The sequence below is a fragment of the Ursus americanus genome, chromosome 33 (genome assembly GCF_024610735.1).
Source record: "Ursus americanus isolate L20-20 chromosome 33, mUrsAme1.1.p, whole genome shotgun sequence".
NCBI lineage: Eukaryota > Metazoa > Chordata > Mammalia > Carnivora > Ursidae > Ursus > Ursus americanus.
Window position 1 is genome coordinate 11,077,829 of NC_142159.1, and position 18,448 is coordinate 11,096,276.

The 18,448-nt window shown below is 49.2% G+C and overlaps 1 protein-coding gene across 2 annotated transcripts in view; it reads right to left on the bottom strand.

Annotated features, from left to right (window-relative positions):
• Positions 1-4,750: 4,750 nt before the first annotated feature.
• Positions 4,751-18,448, bottom strand: part of ARID1A (AT-rich interaction domain 1A) — a 67,561-nt gene continuing 53,863 nt past the window's right edge. The window contains exons 10-20 of one of the 2 annotated variants that reach the window (XM_045782688.2): positions 18,318-18,427; positions 16,878-17,087; positions 14,187-14,394; positions 12,731-12,863; positions 12,383-12,558; positions 11,885-12,035; positions 11,669-11,803; positions 11,488-11,584; positions 10,140-11,031; positions 9,664-9,794; positions 4,751-7,847 (exon numbers count right to left, since the gene is read on the bottom strand). In XM_045782688.2, coding sequence (XP_045638644.1) covers positions 6,117-7,847; positions 9,664-9,794; positions 10,140-11,031; positions 11,488-11,584; positions 11,669-11,803; positions 11,885-12,035; positions 12,383-12,558; positions 12,731-12,863; positions 14,187-14,394; positions 16,878-17,087; positions 18,318-18,427 — 3,974 coding nt within the window. In that variant the 3' untranslated portion in view covers positions 4,751-6,116. The remainder of the gene's footprint in view (positions 7,848-9,663; positions 9,795-10,139; positions 11,032-11,487; positions 11,585-11,668; positions 11,804-11,884; positions 12,036-12,382; positions 12,559-12,730; positions 12,864-14,186; positions 14,395-16,877; positions 17,088-18,317; positions 18,428-18,448) is intronic. The other variant, XM_045782689.2, reaches the window with a different exon arrangement.

Consider the following 18,448-nt stretch of genomic DNA (forward strand, 5'->3'; position numbering starts at 1 on the left):
CTACCCACCCCCCTCCTCTTCCGCTCTGTTTCCTGTTTCATTTTCTGGCTCCTGCTCTGACAGGAAAACAAGAAAGCTGAACCTTGTGCTCTCAAAGCCCTGGCTTGTCAGAATGGAGGAAGACTGGGTGGGATGGGAGGGGGTTCTACAAGGGCCTCCAAGACTGTGGGTAAGTAATTGAGGCGGCAGCTCTCTCCAGTCTGCTTTTAGAGTCTGCAGCTAAAATGGAGCCTGCATCTACACAGGGAGCCAGCTGAGCAACCAGCACTGTGGGAGAGCCAGGGAGACAGAGATGTATCCAAGGGCCCCAGAAAGACTCTATACCACCCAGCCAGTACCAGTAAGAAGCAAATATCCCCGTGCCACCAATAAATGGTTTCATAATACAAATCCCTGACCTAAACAATACAAGCAATGCATCACTGTTTCTAGAATCCTAGAAGGTAAGAGAGTTACAGCATTTGTTTCTTGACCTTGCCTGGCTCTGCTCTTGCTGCTTCCCCTGCTTGAAGTGCCTCACTGCCAGACCACCCTTTGGCCAGCCCACTACCTTCAGGTCTCAGCGGAAAGGTGGCCTCCTCAGGGAGGCTTTCTCCCACTACCCAGCCACATCCAGCACCCTGTACTAACCCATCACTCTGTTCTGTTATCTTCGTAGCACCTATCACCACCTGATTGTCCTGTCTATGAATTTTACTGCTTTCATTGTCTGTTTCCCTCTTATGGAAAATATGCTTGTGAGAGCAGGGGCCACATTCACCAAAGTATTACCAGCATTCAGAACAGTGCTTCGCACATTGTGTGTACGGTAAAGATCTGGTTTATAAATCAGTTTGTTTAACCTGATACCTAAATTTTATGGATGTGGGAACTAGGCTCAGAAAAGGGAAGTGGCTAGCCTGAAGTTACAGGGCTGGTGGCACAGGCAAGACTTGAATTCAGATCTCCAGGCTGGTTTTTTTCCTGCCATTCCACACTATTTTAAACTTTCTCAGGTTTACTTCTTTCCCTCTCTTCCTTTTGTTCCGTACAACTAAGAATCTGTACAGGCTATGCCAAGAACCCTGCATTGGGCACACCGTGTCTTAACAGCTCCCATGCGCTCTTTCCTCTACTAAATTCCTATCTTACCTCTTTGATTTAGTCCACAGAATAGGAGTGCCTACTACGTGACAGGGGATGAGGCAGTAGTAGCACTGAGCAAGACAAACACAGTCCTCGTCCTCATGGAGATGACGGTAATATCTACCTCATGGGTTCTATAGTGCTTGGCCCAAAGCGCTCGATGAAGACGGGCTGTTGTAATTCCCTGAACAAAAAGGGGGAAGAGCGATGTTCCCACTGGAGGTGTGAAGAAGGAAGTTCGGTAGTTCTCATGGAGCACTCACCATGCTGGAGCAACCCGACAACTCATTTCTTTCTGCAGCTGCCTTGCTTGGCTCCTGTACCATGTCCGAAGATGGCCTTGGCCCCAGACTGGGCAGAGGAACAGACCAGTGTATCCATTCTCAGTAATTCAGTTTCAGACACAAACCTTTCCATGGCCCCAGTCCTATGTGAATGATGGGATAGCTGACCCTGATCTTGGCTTTGAGGCCACGCCATTATGGGACAAAAGTGACCACACTAGCTTCTGATTCTGTCACTGCCAGCTTAGCAGGCAGGGGCTAATGCCTGTGATGACAGGCAGAACTTTATGCTCCATCTTTTCTTTGTGGGCATTCACTGGCAGTTTCCAAGGGTGCTGGGTGACATTTACGTCCATCCTGAAATCTGGGGTGGCACCAGTCAGGTTTTGGACATTCCTTTTGGCCTCTGTTGTATCATTTGAAGATGTCCAACCACCGCAGGACAAAGACCCCACCCTGCCTCTCAATTGCAGGAGCCAAACACTGATCCTTTAAAGGCCATGGACACTAAATATTTTTCACCCTTCCTTCGGTGTTTGCCTTTCAGTAGTTAGAAAACCTTGACCCCACTGAGAGGCCTAGTGGGAAGGGCCTTAGCCACTTGGGGGTGGCAGGGGCTGCAAGGCAAAAGAGCCAATGAGGTTGAGAGTATTGTTTAGGCCAGACTTGGCAGCTCTCCAGCTATGAAAGAAGGTTAAGGTCATTTGGGGGGTGGGGAGGGAGGAGCCTGGGAAAAGAACTACTGGCCACACCTCTGGGTTCTCTACTGGCGAGGTTCTATTTACTTCTCAAAAGCAAATTACTCACAGCTCAGTGGCTAGCAGTTCTCTCAGCCTGTGGTAACTCCAGTCAGAAACTGGAGACCAGGCAAGGCTCCCCCTGCATTGCAGGGGAGCAGATGAAAGGAACCCAGGAAACCAAACTCCTAGGTAATGCTCCACACATAGCCCAGAAATGCACTTTCTAGACTAGAAAATGGAGTTCAAGAGGCCCAGTACAAAAATAGCCATTAGCAACACCACTCACCAAAATATAGATATGAAAAGTTTCCCATGTAGTTTTTTTCCAGAAGAGTCCTTGGAAGGCATCTGGGTTGACGAAGGTTAGCCATTGTCTCTACCTCCCCCTCAATCAATAGGGGAATAATGATTATTCATTCCTGACCCTGACCCAAATATTAACAACCACACTTAGTTCGATGAACACCTGATTGAAATTCTTGGGACAATTTTTACCTCATGCTGAATATGACAAAAACAAATGTTGCCTACTGAGCTCCACAGCCAGATTCAGTTACTCCTGGTTGTCCTCTGACCCAGGAAGGAGGGCTTTGGTCATGGGACCTCGCTTGGTGTGTGAGCTCAAACCAGCCACTTTCCTCAAGTGTAAAATGGGAGCCAGAATACTGACTCACAGGTACAATCTTCAATCCTTCCTTGTAGGATTATTTGATGTACTGTGTCTGGTACACAAGTAGGTACTCACTAGGAAACTGTTGTTTCAAGTTTCACTTCTAAGTGTCCACAACAACGGTATTTTCTCTGTTACTGCTTCTGGTCCCTCCATTGTTTCCCTAAGGAAGGAGATGAACAGAGAAGCCATATATTGCAATGTTAGCCTTATAAAAGTAACTGCATCTAGCCAACATCTACAATTTTATTCAACAACTACTTCAGTGGTCACCCTGTGTCGTAGGACCCGGATGTAGCAGTGAACAAAATAATGCCCTGAGAGAGCTTACATTCTAGTGGGAGATGACAGGTGAGTATAACATACGGTTGACCCTTGAACAGCAAACAGGGTTTTAACTGCGTGGGTCCACTTAATTTTTTTTTTTATACAGTGCAGTACTATAAATGTATTCTCTCTTCCTTACGATTTTCTTAACATTTTTTCCCTCTCCCTTGATTGTAGGCATACTGTGTGTTATACACGTAACATACAAAATATGTGTTAATCCACTGTTTATGTATCAGTAAGGCTTCCGGTCAACAGAAGGCTATTAATGTTAGGTTTGGGGGGAGTCAAAAGTTAATACATGTATTTCTGGGGGTTGCCTGGCTGGCTCAGTTGGTAAAGGATGTGACTCTTGATCTCGGGCTCATGAGCTCATGACTTCAAGCCCCATGTTGCGGGTAAAGATTACTTAAAAAACAAAAAGTAAAAATAAATAAAAGCAACATTTGTAAAATTTGAAAAAAAATAAGAGTATTTTTGCCTGGGTGGGGTGTTGGCACCCCCAGTCTCCGCACTGTTCAAGGGGCAACCGTATAATAGGCCGCAAGTAACAAGGGCCACAAAAAATAAGGCAGAGAGGGAAATAAGGTAGGGGAGCAGACATTGCTATTTTAAATAAGGTGGCTAGAGAACGGTTCACCGACATAGTATTCGAGCAAAGATCCAAAGAAGAGGACTTCAGCCACGGAGTTATCTGGTCAAAGGGTATTCTGGACGGAGGGGACAGGAGGTGCAAAGGCCCGAGATGGAATCATTCCTATGTGGGGGAGTGAGCAACGGGGAAGAGAGAAGGGGCCCAGAGAGCTAACAGCAAGCCAGACAACTGAGGGCCTCGCAGGTCATTCTAAGTATTTACTCAGAGTGAGAAGACTGAAGGATTTTGATCTTGGGTTTTAAAGGGAGTGTCTGAGTGCTATGTCGAGAATAGGTTCAACCAGGCGAAGCAGAAACAAGGTCAGTTTGGAGGATACGTCAGGATTTAAGAACGATACGATAGTGTCTTGAACTACAGTGGTAGTGGCTCAACTGAGGGTTCTTTTTTGGAAAGGGCGAACACACTGGATGTGGAAATGAAAGCAGTTTTTTGTTTTCCCAAGCAATGGAGCTGTTTACTGGGAAAAGTATGGGAAAAGCAGATTTCTAGGGAAAGATAGGGCATTTTAGCTCGGAGGTGTTCAAATTAAACTTCCACACAGTTAAATTGGAGGCTGCCTTGAGATAAATGCTTGTCTGTTAAAAATTTCTTAGAAAAGCAGATATCCTCCCTTAGCCAGCTATTTCCAAAAACAAAAAAATTTTTTTTTCTAGAGTATCACCAATTTCTTTGGCTATTTATACCCATTTTATTTCAAGAGGCTAACGTGCCTTTTATGCCTAGAACTTCCCCTTGCAGGTGAAATCATCGCAGATGCTTTCTTAAATTTACTTACACTGTGGAAGGTAAAGCGGAATATGGTATAGAAATGACAGGGTCCAGGATGCCACCATTCAGGGAAGAGAGCACACCAAGGGAGATTTCCAAGAACAGGACCAGCAACTCCCACCCTCCCCACCCGCCAAAGGTCAAGCTGTTAAATAGTTTGAAAACAGCAAAAAGCCTCACAAACGTCTTACCAAGATTTAATGTACATTTATTCTTAACACGTGGAACATATAGTATAAAGATTTCATACTGAATAAATGATATTCATTAAGCCAAAAAAGGAAAAAAGGAGGAATTTACATCAAGTTTTAGCTACATTGTTTGAAATACAAATATGCAGATTTTATCACTGAAAAAATCTCAATTGTGTTTCTTCATCAGGAACTTCAACTGAATCTAGAACTTTTTCACACCTCGATTAGAAAGAAAACAAAACAAAACAAAAACCCAGAAAAAAATAAACTATAAGTTGATTGGCTGCTGAGACAGCAAGGACTTTTTACAGAGACCTGTACAGCATCGCGCCAAGAGGGGCGATGTCTGGCAAGAGATTAAATAGCTGTGTCTCACTTTGTGCAGGTCACCAACTTGTTAACTCGTCATACTATAAAGGGGCAGCTGGGAGGGGGACCAAACTGTGGGGATCCAAGGGTATGTGCAATGTACAACGTCATATATATACACACGTGGCAGCGCAGCCGCTGCAGCTAAAGGTTAAAACCAGTTCTAAGAGGTGATCTCAGGGTTATTCATACAATCAAGGAGGAGAGAAAGAGGTCAGGGTGTTGTAGGTTCACACATGATACTTTGGGGGAAAAGCCTTTTTTTTTTTTTTCTCCTCAACATTTAACTAAAAACATTTTTAAAAACTACAGCTTGCTGCTGACCCAGCGTTTTCTCTTGTTTCCATGTGAGACATTATTATTACAGTATGTTTACAGTATCAGGTGTACAGTACAGTACATGAAAGGGTCTACACTCTACTGCACAGGCCTCTCCAGTGAACAGGGTCTGTCCACAACTGCGAACTTCTCGGCTCCTGCAAGATTGTGAATGTACAACAATAAACCACACACAGTTCAGCAGTCACCTTTTTTGTCCTTCAGAGGTTTTTTTTTTTGTATTTTTTTCCTTTTTTTTTTTTTTTTTTTTTACCATTAAAAACAGTTATGAAATGTGGCATCCCGTTGATGCAAGGGCCGGGAAAGCCATTTTTATTTTATTTTTTTTTCCCCAAACTCACTGTAAACGACAGTAACTTTGGTTAAAATAAAAAAGTCTTCTATGTAGGCAGAGCTTTGTCTTTTCAAATAGGGTGGGGTCCTGAGGGGGGTAAGGTGAGGACAAGGAACAGAAAGGTGTGAGGGGGGAGGAGGGGGAGAGGAGGAGGAAAGAGAAACAGGAGAGACTTTTTACCCAAGGGAGAAGCTGGACAGCACAGGGTAAACTGGATTCTGAGGTGGTTTTGCATAAATAAAGGGCAACAGTCAGTTTCTAAGTTCTCCACACACGCACACACACACAGGGAGGGAGGTGTCCCACGGCTGTCATGACTGGCCAATCAAAAACAGTACATCACAAATGACTTGTGAAACCAATGAGTTCATCAACGGTGATACCGAGATGTCCAACAGCCGTGACTCGTACAGCGTGAACTCCGAGTGGTTCTCGTCCACCTTGGCCAGGGCCAGCAGCGCGCGGGCAGCCCGCCGCATCATGTCCACGCTAGTTGGCTCGAAGGGCGGGTTCTGCATGTGGAGCAGGCTGGCCTGGCTCTGCTGGAACTGGGTGGCAGCAAGGCTGTCCTCCAGGAAGCCGAGGAGGTTGCCGATGCTGCCCTTCTGCACGGCGATGGCGCGGGCTGCCAGGCTGTCGCCCTGCGCCAGGTTGGCCAGCAGTACCACGGCCATCTCCCGGCATACCGGGTTCTTTCGGTCACTGAGGAAGCGCACCATGGTGCTATACAACTTCTCCAGGCGGCTGAAGGGGGGCGTGGCCAGGATCAGGTCCACATTGTTGTCCTGGATGCTGAGTTTGCTGAGGGTTTCCAAGACCAGTCTCTGGGGGGAGAGGACGGCGTTGGGGCCCAGGGTGGAGAAGGGGTCCTGGGCTTCAGCGGAAGGGCAGACTGCCCAGTGTAGGAGTCCGTCCAGGACAGGCAGGCAAATGCTCTCGGGGTACGGGGAGAGGTCCAACTGCCCCGAGATGTTGGCGAGTGTGACCAAGGTGTTTTCCCGGAGCATCTCCAAGCAGTCCCACCACCACTCCACTTTGTTGCAGCTCACCCCTTGGTCCTGCTCCTCCTCCTTCTCGTAAGTCAGTGGGGCCTGCTTCCGCTCTGGGTGCTTGTGGTGCAGGAGGATCAGCTTGCCCAGGATCAGCAGCAGCCCTGGGTGTTTGGACATCTCAAAGTCATTGCCTGGCACAAACGACAGGCTTCGGATGGTATTGGAGACACAGACGCAGCGCTTGGCGAGGGAATCCTGCCAGTCCAGAAGGGTACACAGTGGGGTCTCATCTTTACTGTGGGGTTCGTCCTCTAGGATCTTGATGTTCCGGTGGCTCTGTGCCGGGCTGATGCTGAATGGAAACTTGCTGCTCTCCTTGGTGGCCTCTGCACTCTTAGCTCCCTCCTCGGTCAACGTGCTGGACCGGGTGGACAACATGTCATCCATTGTGGCTGTGATCCGTTTTTCTGGAGGGCCGTCAGGCGGGGGGCCCTCCTGTTCTGTTGTCCCTGGTGTACCCTCTGCTGCTGTGACATGTTTCCGGGTGACTGGTGGGCAGGGCACATGAGGCCGGGTCGGCAGCAGCTCTGTCTTGCTCTCAAAGTGGGTCTGGATATGCTCAGTGGTGTCCCCCCCACCAATCCGCCAGTGCAGCAGGCCACTGTCAAACTCCTGCACGCGCCCAAGCTTATCTGAGCAGTCCACCACAAACGGGTCATTCTTCTGCACGATCTTTACTGGAAGCTTGTCAAACTTACTAATCAGTTTCTCCTCACTACTCTCTGAGGCTGCCTTGTCCTTGCCCGAAAAGGCCATCTCCTCGTCATTTTCCACTACTTCCTCCTCTTCTTCCTCCTCTAGTTTAGGACCTAGAAGGTCTTCCTCCTCCTCCCCCTCCACGGGGGCTGGACTAGACGCCTTGCTGAATCTCCCAGGGTCCAGTAGTGTTCTCTGTCCTGGGTCACCCACCTCATACTCCTTTAAAATGCCAAAGATCTCGATCAGGCAACGTCGGAAATATTCCACAAGGAGCTCTAGCAAACCTGGGAGCTAAAAGAGAAAAACAGGAAATAAATGAAGGGAGAAGAGTGGGCCAAAGGAGAGAATCCTTGACCTGGGAGGCCTCCCACGGTCTTCTACTTAATCTCCCCCACTCTCCTTGTAGGTCAGACATCAGTATCCCTGGGAGAGACCGAGCTGCTCCTTTCCCGAAGGCTCTCCACACAGCAAGTCATTCAATCTCTCCTACGTCCAGCACACAGTTCTTCCTTCTGCTCAGCCTACCTTCATGTAAGCCTGCCTCCAGAATGGACATGCTGACCAACAGCTCTGTACCTCACCATCTCTTGGCCTTCTTTTTCCCAACCAATTCCTGCTTTTCTTCACCAGACCCAGCTTCCCACCTGCTGGTCTTTGCCACTGTCTCTCTTGGGACACTCTACATTCCACTGTCAAGTATAGCTCAAGACTAGGCATGGTGGGATGACCCCTTCAACACGAGCTGAGAGAGGGAAAGCAGTGTGGACAGATGTTCACCTGCTCTCTTCTTCAAGCTCCCCAACATTCCAGGAGGCTGGACCTCCATGAATCAATCATGCAACGTAATGAGTGGGATGAGGCTTCAGTCCTCCAAACATTGGTCCAAGCTGGTGCTAGGTAGACCCAAATTCCAGCTTGGATCTGTATAGGCCATTTACCTCTAGAAGAAAACACTAACCTCCAGTCAAGATTAATCCCGGCTGAAGAGAGTAAAGCAGAATGGAAAAAATAAGGGCTTTAGAATTAGAAAGATCTAGGTTTGCGTTCTGGCTTTTCTAGGAACTAGGCGTGTAATTTATACTCTCTAACCTATACTACTCCTATCTTTCCATTGAACACGATGGAAATTCCTACACCTGACACAGTTGTTCTGAGGTCTAAATGGAATATACCAAATGCCTGGCATATGGGAATTGCTCAATCAATAGCTGTTCCTTTCCTTTTCACGGGGGGCAATTTTATGTAATGGACATAAAGTCAGGCTTTGGAATCAGAAAGACTGCTGACGGCTGCGTGAACTTGGGCAAAGAGAAGACTCTGAGCCTGTTTCCTCATCTCTAAGAGGCCACATGTGTCTCAGAAAGCTGTTGTGAGGATGACTTGAAAGAAAATATATGAAGGACCTAACACAAAGTGACGGCACAAGAAATGGTTAACTCTTAATAACAATGCCCTCTAGTCAGTTCCCTGATAGATGGGTTGGGTACTAAGGAGGATCAAAAGAAAGAGTGGGATGGTGCAGCACAACTCTTCCCAGCTGTTGGGGAGACTCGAGGTGCACGTCCTGTGGGGAGAGGATCTGGAGAATCACCTCGGCAAGAACAGAATTAAAATACCACCACCACCACCACCACCACCACCCGCAAGCAGACTTCACTCCACTTCCCCTTCTACACCTTAGGAAAATGGGCTCAATAGAGAGCTCCTATATTCACAGCGGATGAAGACAGGGAAGAAGAAACTGCCGTGCTCACTAATGAAGACCACAGGTTTTTCTTGGTAGTCTTGAAAGTTGGTGTCTTCACTCACATCAACAGAATCTGCATTTCTTACCTATACCAAAAAGTTTCTCCCAAATTCCCTTTGAAGTCAATCCTGATACCTTACACAAATTATTATTGTTCTCAGTGTTCTGGGCCCGTGGCCAGTGGCAAAGTACTGGCATGGAATCAAAGCACTGGCACGGAAGATACCAGAAAGTGAGCGAGAGAGGGGAGACCACGTTGGCTGGGGATGGCTTAATTCCCTGTGTCACTTAGTGCAGTCTGCTTCCAGAAGATCCCAGGCCCTCCCATTCGTCCAATCTTTCCCAGGCACCTGTACTCACCTGACTGAGGTTGAAGGTCATGATGCTGTTGTCATCATACAGCAGGATGTTAATGGTGTCTAATGCCCATGTGCTCTCTGCCAGCAGCCCAGACTTGAGGGACATCATTACCCGCCATGCCTCCGGGGTTCCTGAAATAAACCTCCATGTCGCCCATCTACCAAGCCCAGGTTGGCCGGATGCTCCCCCAGGGCTGGCCCATCAGTCAGGCTACTCTGAAGATAACACATGGCGGGAGGCAGTTCCTATCTAGGATAGGACACACATCTGCTTCTAGGCTCCCTTAGGACATCATTGCATGGCGCTTGCTTTGGTAAAGCCTGAAATCAGCTGTTTTCCTTATCCAAAGTTCTTTGGCTCTATTTTAGACAAAATTAGACCAAGATCTTAACCCATCAGAGTATTAGGATGGAGAAAGAAAAATGGACAAGTTTTTCAGGGGCAGATGAAGCAACCTGGTCAGGGAGTCTCCTTACCGATGTCTTTCATCGTGAGCCGCCTCCTCTGCTTCAACACAGGCTGTGTTGCTTCGACAGAGCCAGGTGGGAAGGTGATGTCCCGCCGAATCATGGGTGGCTGCACGGGGGCAGGTGCTATGTGCGAGGCAGGTACTGGGGGACCTGCCTTTTGCATCTTCATCCCAGAGTGTAGGAATGGAGACTTGCTAGGAGAGGTGCGGTTCTCCATTGGCCGGGGCAGGGGAGCGGGGCTGGATACCTGAGGAATGTGATTCTGCATGCTTGGCGGGGGCTGGTAGTTGGATGGAGGGGGCCTTGTCATGGGGGGCACGGGGGCAGAGGGACCATATGGGGGCTGACGTGTGCCATGGGAAGGCCACGGGCCTTCATGGTTGGCCCTCTGATCCGTATGCAGCATTTCATCTGTTCGGTTCACGCCATGATAGGCGGGGCCCTGGGGGGCAGAGGCAGTGCTCTGCCTGTTGGTGTAATTGTAGGTCATGTCATTACGCCCCTGCCACATGGTGCCTTGCTGAGCAACCTCAGCTGATGCTTGTATGGGGCCGCCCATCATCTGCGGTGGCATGTTCTGCTGGGCATTGGAGCCGGGGGGTGCAGAGACACGGTCTCGGCCAAACTGGAATGGAAACTGGTTCTGGGGGCCGCCCGCTGGTCGGCGCTCAGTAGCAGCAGTGGCAGTGGCAGGATAGGCGTTGCCATACTGGTTGTACACATCTTGCTGAGGGGAAGGCTGGGCAGCTTGCTGCTGGCTGGCAGGCTGGGGCTGGGCTGGGGGCAACTGCTGCTGTTGGGGCTGCCCCTGCCCCGTGCTGTACGGCACACTGTACATCTCCCCTTCGTGCCGCTTGGCTGGAGGGCCGTATGTGCCATCCATTGGCCGTTTGTAATTCTAAGACAGGGACAAGGAGAGGGGAAGTTAATATTCTGCACTCAGGGACAGAAGACCCACAGCCGCCAAGATGGCTACACTGGACACTTGCCAGGTATACTTCTGTGCCCCCAGGAGAGGACATGGACTCCAAGGGAAGAAAGGAATCACCTTTACAAATGATCTTTTCAAGTTGTTTCTGAAAGCAAGCATCAGTCCCTATTTCCCCCTGGGTCCCCCTTTCTTGAGGTAGAAAAATGCAGCAAAGTTCAAAAATCAAAATAAGGTCGGTTTCTAGATCTTTTGGAGAACTAGAGAGACTGGACTGGAATCTAAACAGGGATGAGACGGAGGGCTCGGCTCTTCAGCAGAACTATGTGGCTAGGAGAATACCGAAGTATCTAGAGCAAGCCCTTCTTAAACTTTTCAACTTGGTCTTCTAACCGGCTCTCAAGGGGAACCTGCTGCCCGCCTCACCTGCTGCTGCTGCTGATACATTGTGGTCTGCTGGCTGGGGAAGGGGCTGCCGGAAGGGGTGCCTTGAGTGGAGAACTGATTGCCATAGGAATCATGTCTGCAGGAGGGAGAGAAACAGAGGATCAGGGTGGGAAACGGCGAAGCCTGAGCCAGAGCGGCACGAACACCAGCCTTCACTCACCGTTGCTGCTGCTGCTGCTGCTGCGGGGGGTAGCGGCTGGGAGAATACATCCCCGAGTCTGGGTTGGAAGGCATGAGATTCGGCTGTGGGGCTCCAGTGCCCATGTTTCCCTCAGGTCCTATTCCAGGCTCCGTCCTAAACACAATTGGAGAAGTGGATTGAGTCCACAATAGCTGTGGGAGGCTGGGGTGGGACAGGAGCAGGGGCCATGCTCACCTCACTCTGTCATAAGGACCTCCATAGGGATAGTGCTGTCGCGGTCCCATCGCCACATTTCCCAGCCCAGGGCCGGCAGCTCGGCTGTAGGGGTCTCCCATTCCGCCATTGGGGCCCTGCCCTGAGGACATGAAGGGATCGCTCCCTGGAGCTGTGCGCAGAAAGGAAGGCAGTGAGCAAACTAGTAAGCCAGCAGGCCTAGCAACCTACACCTTGCCTGCCCCAAAGATCAAGCCTTCTTCAGGGCTCGGGTTTGTTCCTATGGTTTCCCTGACAGGTTCAGAAGAGATCTAAAGAGGCTCCAACCAGCAAAGAGCATATACTTGTTAAGGTATGATAAGGTGAGCCTAGGGAGAGGGAGACAAGAAAGGAGGTAGGGATGAAGAGTGGTGGTTAGGTCTGGAAAGGCCTTATCTCTGAGAATGGCTTGACAAGAACCCTGAACCACTCTCAAGATATTCCCCCATTTCCTGGCCCCGTCCTCAAGCAGTTGGTCACCTTTCCTCATGCCGCCATAAGGATCCTTATTTGGCTCGTAGGACATGCGCCCCATCATGTCAGAGGTATTCATACTGGGCTGGTACCCAGGGTTTGGAGTCATGGAATTCCGCTTCTGGAATGTGGGGTCACTTCCATCAGGAAAGGCATCCTGGATCCCAACCGAATTGCTCCTGCTCCAGAGTGAGGAAAGACAATTAAACCCCAAATAAAGCAATTCCTCCAGTAAGCAGGGCACATGAGAGTCCCTGGCTGGGCGGGCAAAGCAGGGACCACACTGGGCTGCACAGAAGCTCATGCACTTCTGCCCAGGTCCTCCAAACCACCTGCCCCAGCACCTGGCCTTACCTCATGCCTGGCAAGGGGGGGATCTGACTGTGTGGTGTGGATGCTGGAGTTGGTGGTTTCAGGTCTCCTCCTTCTGCCATGGAACTGCTGGTTGACTGAGGTGTCTGTGGCCCCTGCATAGACCCAGATCCCGCTGTGGACAGAGATGTGGGGTGAGCCAGCAAGTGTTTAACTTTCACAGAAATACACAAATGCCTTGGGATCTCTTTGGAGGGATTGTTATAGGGCTAAAGCTGGGGTTCTTTAAAGCCTAAATCACCCTTCTCAGCAGGGGATATGTAAGGCCAAGTAATGAAGGAAATTTGAGGGTTCTCCTTCTTCTTTCTTTTTTTTAATAAAGGCTCCGTACCCAGTATGGAAGCTGACGTGGGGCTTGAACGACCCCGAGATCAAGACCTGAGCTGTGACCAAGAGTCGGACGCTTAACTGACTGAGCCACCCAGGTGCCCTGGGGAATTTCAGGTTTCTGCTGCTCCCTGCTACTGTTTCACATTTGGAGAACAGGAGTAGTGTGGTGATGCCATCACCATGCTAGTGATTTCCTTGAGTCTCTCCCAGCTTCCCTGACTACTTTTCTTTACTTCCCCAAGGACCCTGTCTAACCTACTAAACCCCATAATGCTGGTGCACAAGTTCCCAGTCAGAGCCCCTGGAACCCTAGGTAGGAAGGCTCCATCTTGCCCCAAACCGGCAGTGTACTTTAGGAACCTAGGAGCTCCTACTCACAAGCATCTAGCAGTGTCACCTCTCAGGTTCCAATGTTCCTCTAAGCTGATGAGAGCAGAACTACCAGTAATTAATGTTTCCATTAGTTACCATTCCCAGCAGCAGATATCCCACTGCTTAGGCCTCCCCAGCTGATGAGTCATCTCAGGCACTCATTACACCCTCAGAGGTCAATACCAGGGCACATGTGTTTACACCCACCTTCTAGGAGCCCTGGCCTTCTTCCCTCCCCAAGCTTGCCCAGGCCCCAGCCTCCTCTCAGAAAGGAGGGTGGGCAGAGGCACTCCCATCAGAGAGTTCCATTCATATCCCCTCCCCACCCCCTCCTGCCCATTCATTAGCATCTCAGCTCCCTGGGGAATTCAGGGCTCTAGTCTGAGCTGCATTCTGAGGCGCTGACATCAGTGGGCCAAAGCTCCCAGATGGCCCTGCCTCACTGCGATTTGTCAGATTTCCCCACTCCTCTGGTGTCCCTCCTACTCGCTAGTTTACAAACATTTGGCAAGACGCCAGGTGCACAATGAAAATTAAAACTTAAGGGCTGCTGCAGACTACCTCTCAAGGGAGTCGCCACTGCCCGCCCTTTAGTTCTGCCAACGTGGTAAGCCCTGGGGTAGGGCAGGGCAGAGCACGTGTCCTTGGGGCCAGGCACTGCTGAATAAGGAGCCTGGGCCCTTGCATGCTACCCGTGAAGGGTGAGCCTTAGTAGAGCTGCTCACCCGATCCTTACCAGGAGAGGGAGGCTGGATCTTGGGCTGGGACTTCTTGGAATCAGCAGCTGCAAAGATGTCTGGGGGAGGATCTTCTCCCCGTTCAATCTTGCACTCAAAGGCATAGAGACACTGGATGTACTGCTTTTTCAAGGAGCTGGCAGCACTGCTTGAGGTGCCCACATTGAGGTTGGTCGCAAGTTCCCGCCATTTTTTGTTCTTGTTGACCTGTACAATCAACCAGAAGAGTCGAGGTACATCTTCCACCTGGTCTTCCTGCTCACAAGCCCCAAACCCCGTCAGGCTGCCAGGCACTCATCTCTTATGGAATCGCGGTTCTCAGTGAACCGCCAAAGTTAACCCCCTCAGTGCGTAGTCCACAAGAAATGTTAAATCCAAGCTAGCTTCCCTCTACCCTCAGCAGGCTCTATCCATAGATCACTGCAACGAGTAGACAGTGCTTATTCAGAAGAGGGCAAATTTCACATCACTATTAATGGGAGAGAACAGAATTCAGAAGGTACGATGCTTTACACAAGTATATACTACTGAAAAATGGTGTGGAGATCACCATCAGATCCAAACCCCTTCAAAGGCAACAATAAACATCAGTATTGTCCAAAACGGAGTCGTGGCAGTATCAGCTACCGTTCTGCCTGACTTACTTTGTCAAACTGGAAGTTTCCATATCTGGGCCGTTTTCTCGTGGGGCTCTTTGCAAATTGTACATTCTTGTGCCACTGCTGCCCTGCTTCTCAGTGACATGGCACTAACTACAAGCCCCCTTCCCTCACCACTGTCTTGACTGCCCAGGAGACATTTCAGGCCCTCTAACTTCTCTGTGCCCTCCCAGCAGCCAGCCTACACTGGTCTCCTTTCCTAAGCTTCAGGACACAGTGACCAAGACCATTCCCCAATCCCTACAATCAGATGGTCTTTCTGCTCTAGCCAGGCAGGTCTCCTTCTTCATGTATTCTTATGCTAACTCATCCACCTCAAAGGCTGGGAACACCAGTTTTCCTGTCCCAACCCACAAAGAAAGCTCAACATGTTGTAGTATCTACTGACCTGGTACCTGTGATACCAGAGAGAAGAGTCATAAGGAAGCAAAGAGAGGGACAACCTAGATGGCGGGGAGGTGACCAGGAACACTGCCCAGAGCAGGCTAACATCTGAGCTGAAGCCTGAAGGTCAGAGATGGCACTGGTTGGGTATATACCAAACTCGCTCCTATCTCCATGCCATCTAGGCTGGTCAACTGGATGACCCCTTCCTCCACCTACACCCTACTAATCCTTCACAGAAACTCAAACTCATCTTCTGCCTTCCTGAAGCTTCACAAACTAACTTATAATGGCACTTTCTCCTCTGAACTCTCACGGTCTTTAGCATTCGGTTATATCACAGCACCTAAAAGGCTGGCATCCTTTCACAAACTGGAAGACAGGTGCAGGCTTCGGGATTCCCTCTGTACTGCATCCTAGGTTTGGTGAATCCAGAAGCCCAGCCAATCAAAAGTATGTCGAACCTAACCTGATGCCCCCTCCCTTTCCCTACAGGCAGGAGAAGCCCGACCAGGAGAACTCAATACTGGGGAGAATGGCAGGGAATAAGCCCAGGGTCACCTCAGAAGCCTGCTATGGCTTTGCTTCCCACGCCGGTTATGCGGCGGTGTGCACGTGTCTTGTTTTGTTTTGTTTTCCTTTGTGGGGGAGGGGAATAAAGCCTGAAGGGAGAAGGAATTCATAACTGACTGTTGGTTGGCTTCATTCCAATCACTTTCTTTTCTGCTGGTGACAGCTGTTTTCCTCTTCTGATTTAGAAGGTTTGGAATACGTCTCTCCCTGCCACGCCTCCCCCTGAGCTCAGCCACAAACTCAGATCCAACAGCAGGCTCCTGATCCGATGACTACAGAACACACACGGGAGGAAAGTTTGCAGCACTGCCTCAACTACAGGCCTCCTGGGCGGAGTGTAAGGCGAAGCTGTAAGGTGTCAGAGCAGGGGCAAGGCTCAGGGTGCTGTGCAGCTCAGAGGTTTTTAGCACAGATTAATGCACTCACTTAAGTCTGCCATATGGAATAACTGAACACAACTTCCCCGCCTGCTTCATCCTTCGTAAGCGATTTCTATTAAGTAGCTCCTGAAATCCCATCTTCACTGGGATTGGAAGGAAAGGGTCAGCAACTACTCTGGCTACGCCTGTACCATCTTGGAGACCAATTTACATGGCAGAAATCTTGCTGCCAGCTTTGCGTATTATTTCTAGCTTTTGACAAGTCTAGCAGGATACACACTATCCCTACTTTACGAATAAGGCAAGTTAGGGCTCAGAGTGGTCATACACCTTGATTAATGTCACACGTGTTAAGTGGCTAAGAAAGAATTCAAAACCAGACCCATCTCTCCAAACCATGCCCTTGCTTACTATGCCAAACTGCCTCCTGCATTTTCCCTATCTTCGCACCCCAGTGAGACCCTAGATGTATGGTAAACTCAACGCTAATTACTTCATACTATCCAGGGGAGGGCTCAGCCTCTTGTCTTTGTCTTATCTTCTGGAAGCCCTGTGCTTCCAGTCTGTCAGTATGTGCCTCAGAGAGCAGGAGACGGTGATGTCCCTGTGGGATGCTTGGCACCAGGTGAAGCCACTGAGTACCTAGAGAGAGGCTTGTTGAAACCACAGAGGAAGCCAAGTGCTAGGCACTCACCTGAGTCAATCCACCAATCTCCTTCACAGACACATAGAGGCGATAGAGGTCCAGAGGTTTCCTACCCACAGCAGGCAGATTTGTCATGCCCATGGCCTTCTCCTCCGTGAAGGCCAGATAACGGTCCACCCACATCTTCCTCTCAGGCTCACCACCCAGCTCATACAACTTGGTGATCTTCTCATTGGTTGTAGTAGAAGAACTGGATTTCTGGAAGGGGCAGGTCAAGATTCATAGGAACCGGTCAGATTCAAAGCCTATGCTAAGGGTGGTCTCAGAAGTCCCTTGATTAGGGCAGTGGTAAAGCTTCTTATTCTGGGGTAGACACTAACATGTACCTTGCCTTTGCAAGGTCAAAAGACCAAATGGGAAATAGAAATTCTTCCTGTAAAGGAAGGAAGCTAACACTGCCTATATATTATGCATAGGGTGCCGTGCTAGACGCCTTTATATACTAGGCATTATTAATAATCCTCCTCTTAAAAGATAAGGAAGCAGGCACAGGAGGCCATTCCTAAAATCTCATCCTTTTTAAGTAACAGAGCTAAGTGTCAAACCCTTATCCACCTGACAACAATGTCACTATACTACTCCCATGCTATTACCCAGGAGCCTGGGCATGCTTTTATAGAGTGTTTCAGAGAACTCAAGAAACTCAAAATGTGATTTTCAGACAATGGGATGGACTAAAATGAAAAGAAACTTCCTCCTCTCAAGAAAGGAAGGGTCTCCTACCTGCTTGAAAGGCTTTGGATGTTAACTATCCTGTCTCAGACAGGAGGATGGCTAAAAGGGTCTCAGAGTCAGAGGTGAAGGTCCACAGGACATGGCAGCTATACATTTTTATTTCCCCTACTTTATAAGATAGGGAAAATTGGGTATGACAAAGGGCAGAAATGTTTCAAATGATTCAAACACTGAGCAGGTACCCAGACTGCCGCACGACCCAACAGAGAGCACACTCAGGACCATCCTATAGGGAGGCCAAGCAAGGACCCAAACCCCCACCTGCCTCATCTTCCTCTTTATAGAACACAGGGCACCAACCATTCCTGCTGCTCTGAGTAAGGACCAGGAAGAGAAGAGCAACTAGTTGCCCATGGCACATACCACCTATCAATGCATGAGGACAGGGTGCACAGTTTCACAAAGGGCAATACAGAGAACTCTACACTGCAGGCCTGGCATTTCCTCTATCACAGACAGCTGTGAGAACATTGTGTTATTTACATCAGGACCCTTTAGGCTAATTGAAACCTAATTCAATGAGCTATTAGCCTGGGACCCTTTATGATTAGAAGAGGCAAGAGTAGCCTTTTCTGAGAAGATCTAATCCGTGTCATAAAAGGCTAGAGTCTAGTCACCCTCTTTTCTTTTTCCTTCCTATCCCTGGAAAGGATGGGACAGAGAGTTGAGAGGAGTCAGGATATAAATCATTACCTTGGATTTGGATTCTGTCTTGGGTGTCCCATCTGCCTTGTTGTTCATTTTGGTGGCTGGAGTTAACTTGACATCCCCAAGGCCCATCATCTCTGGGCTGGCTGCCATCCCTATAAAAGAGAAAAAAAGTC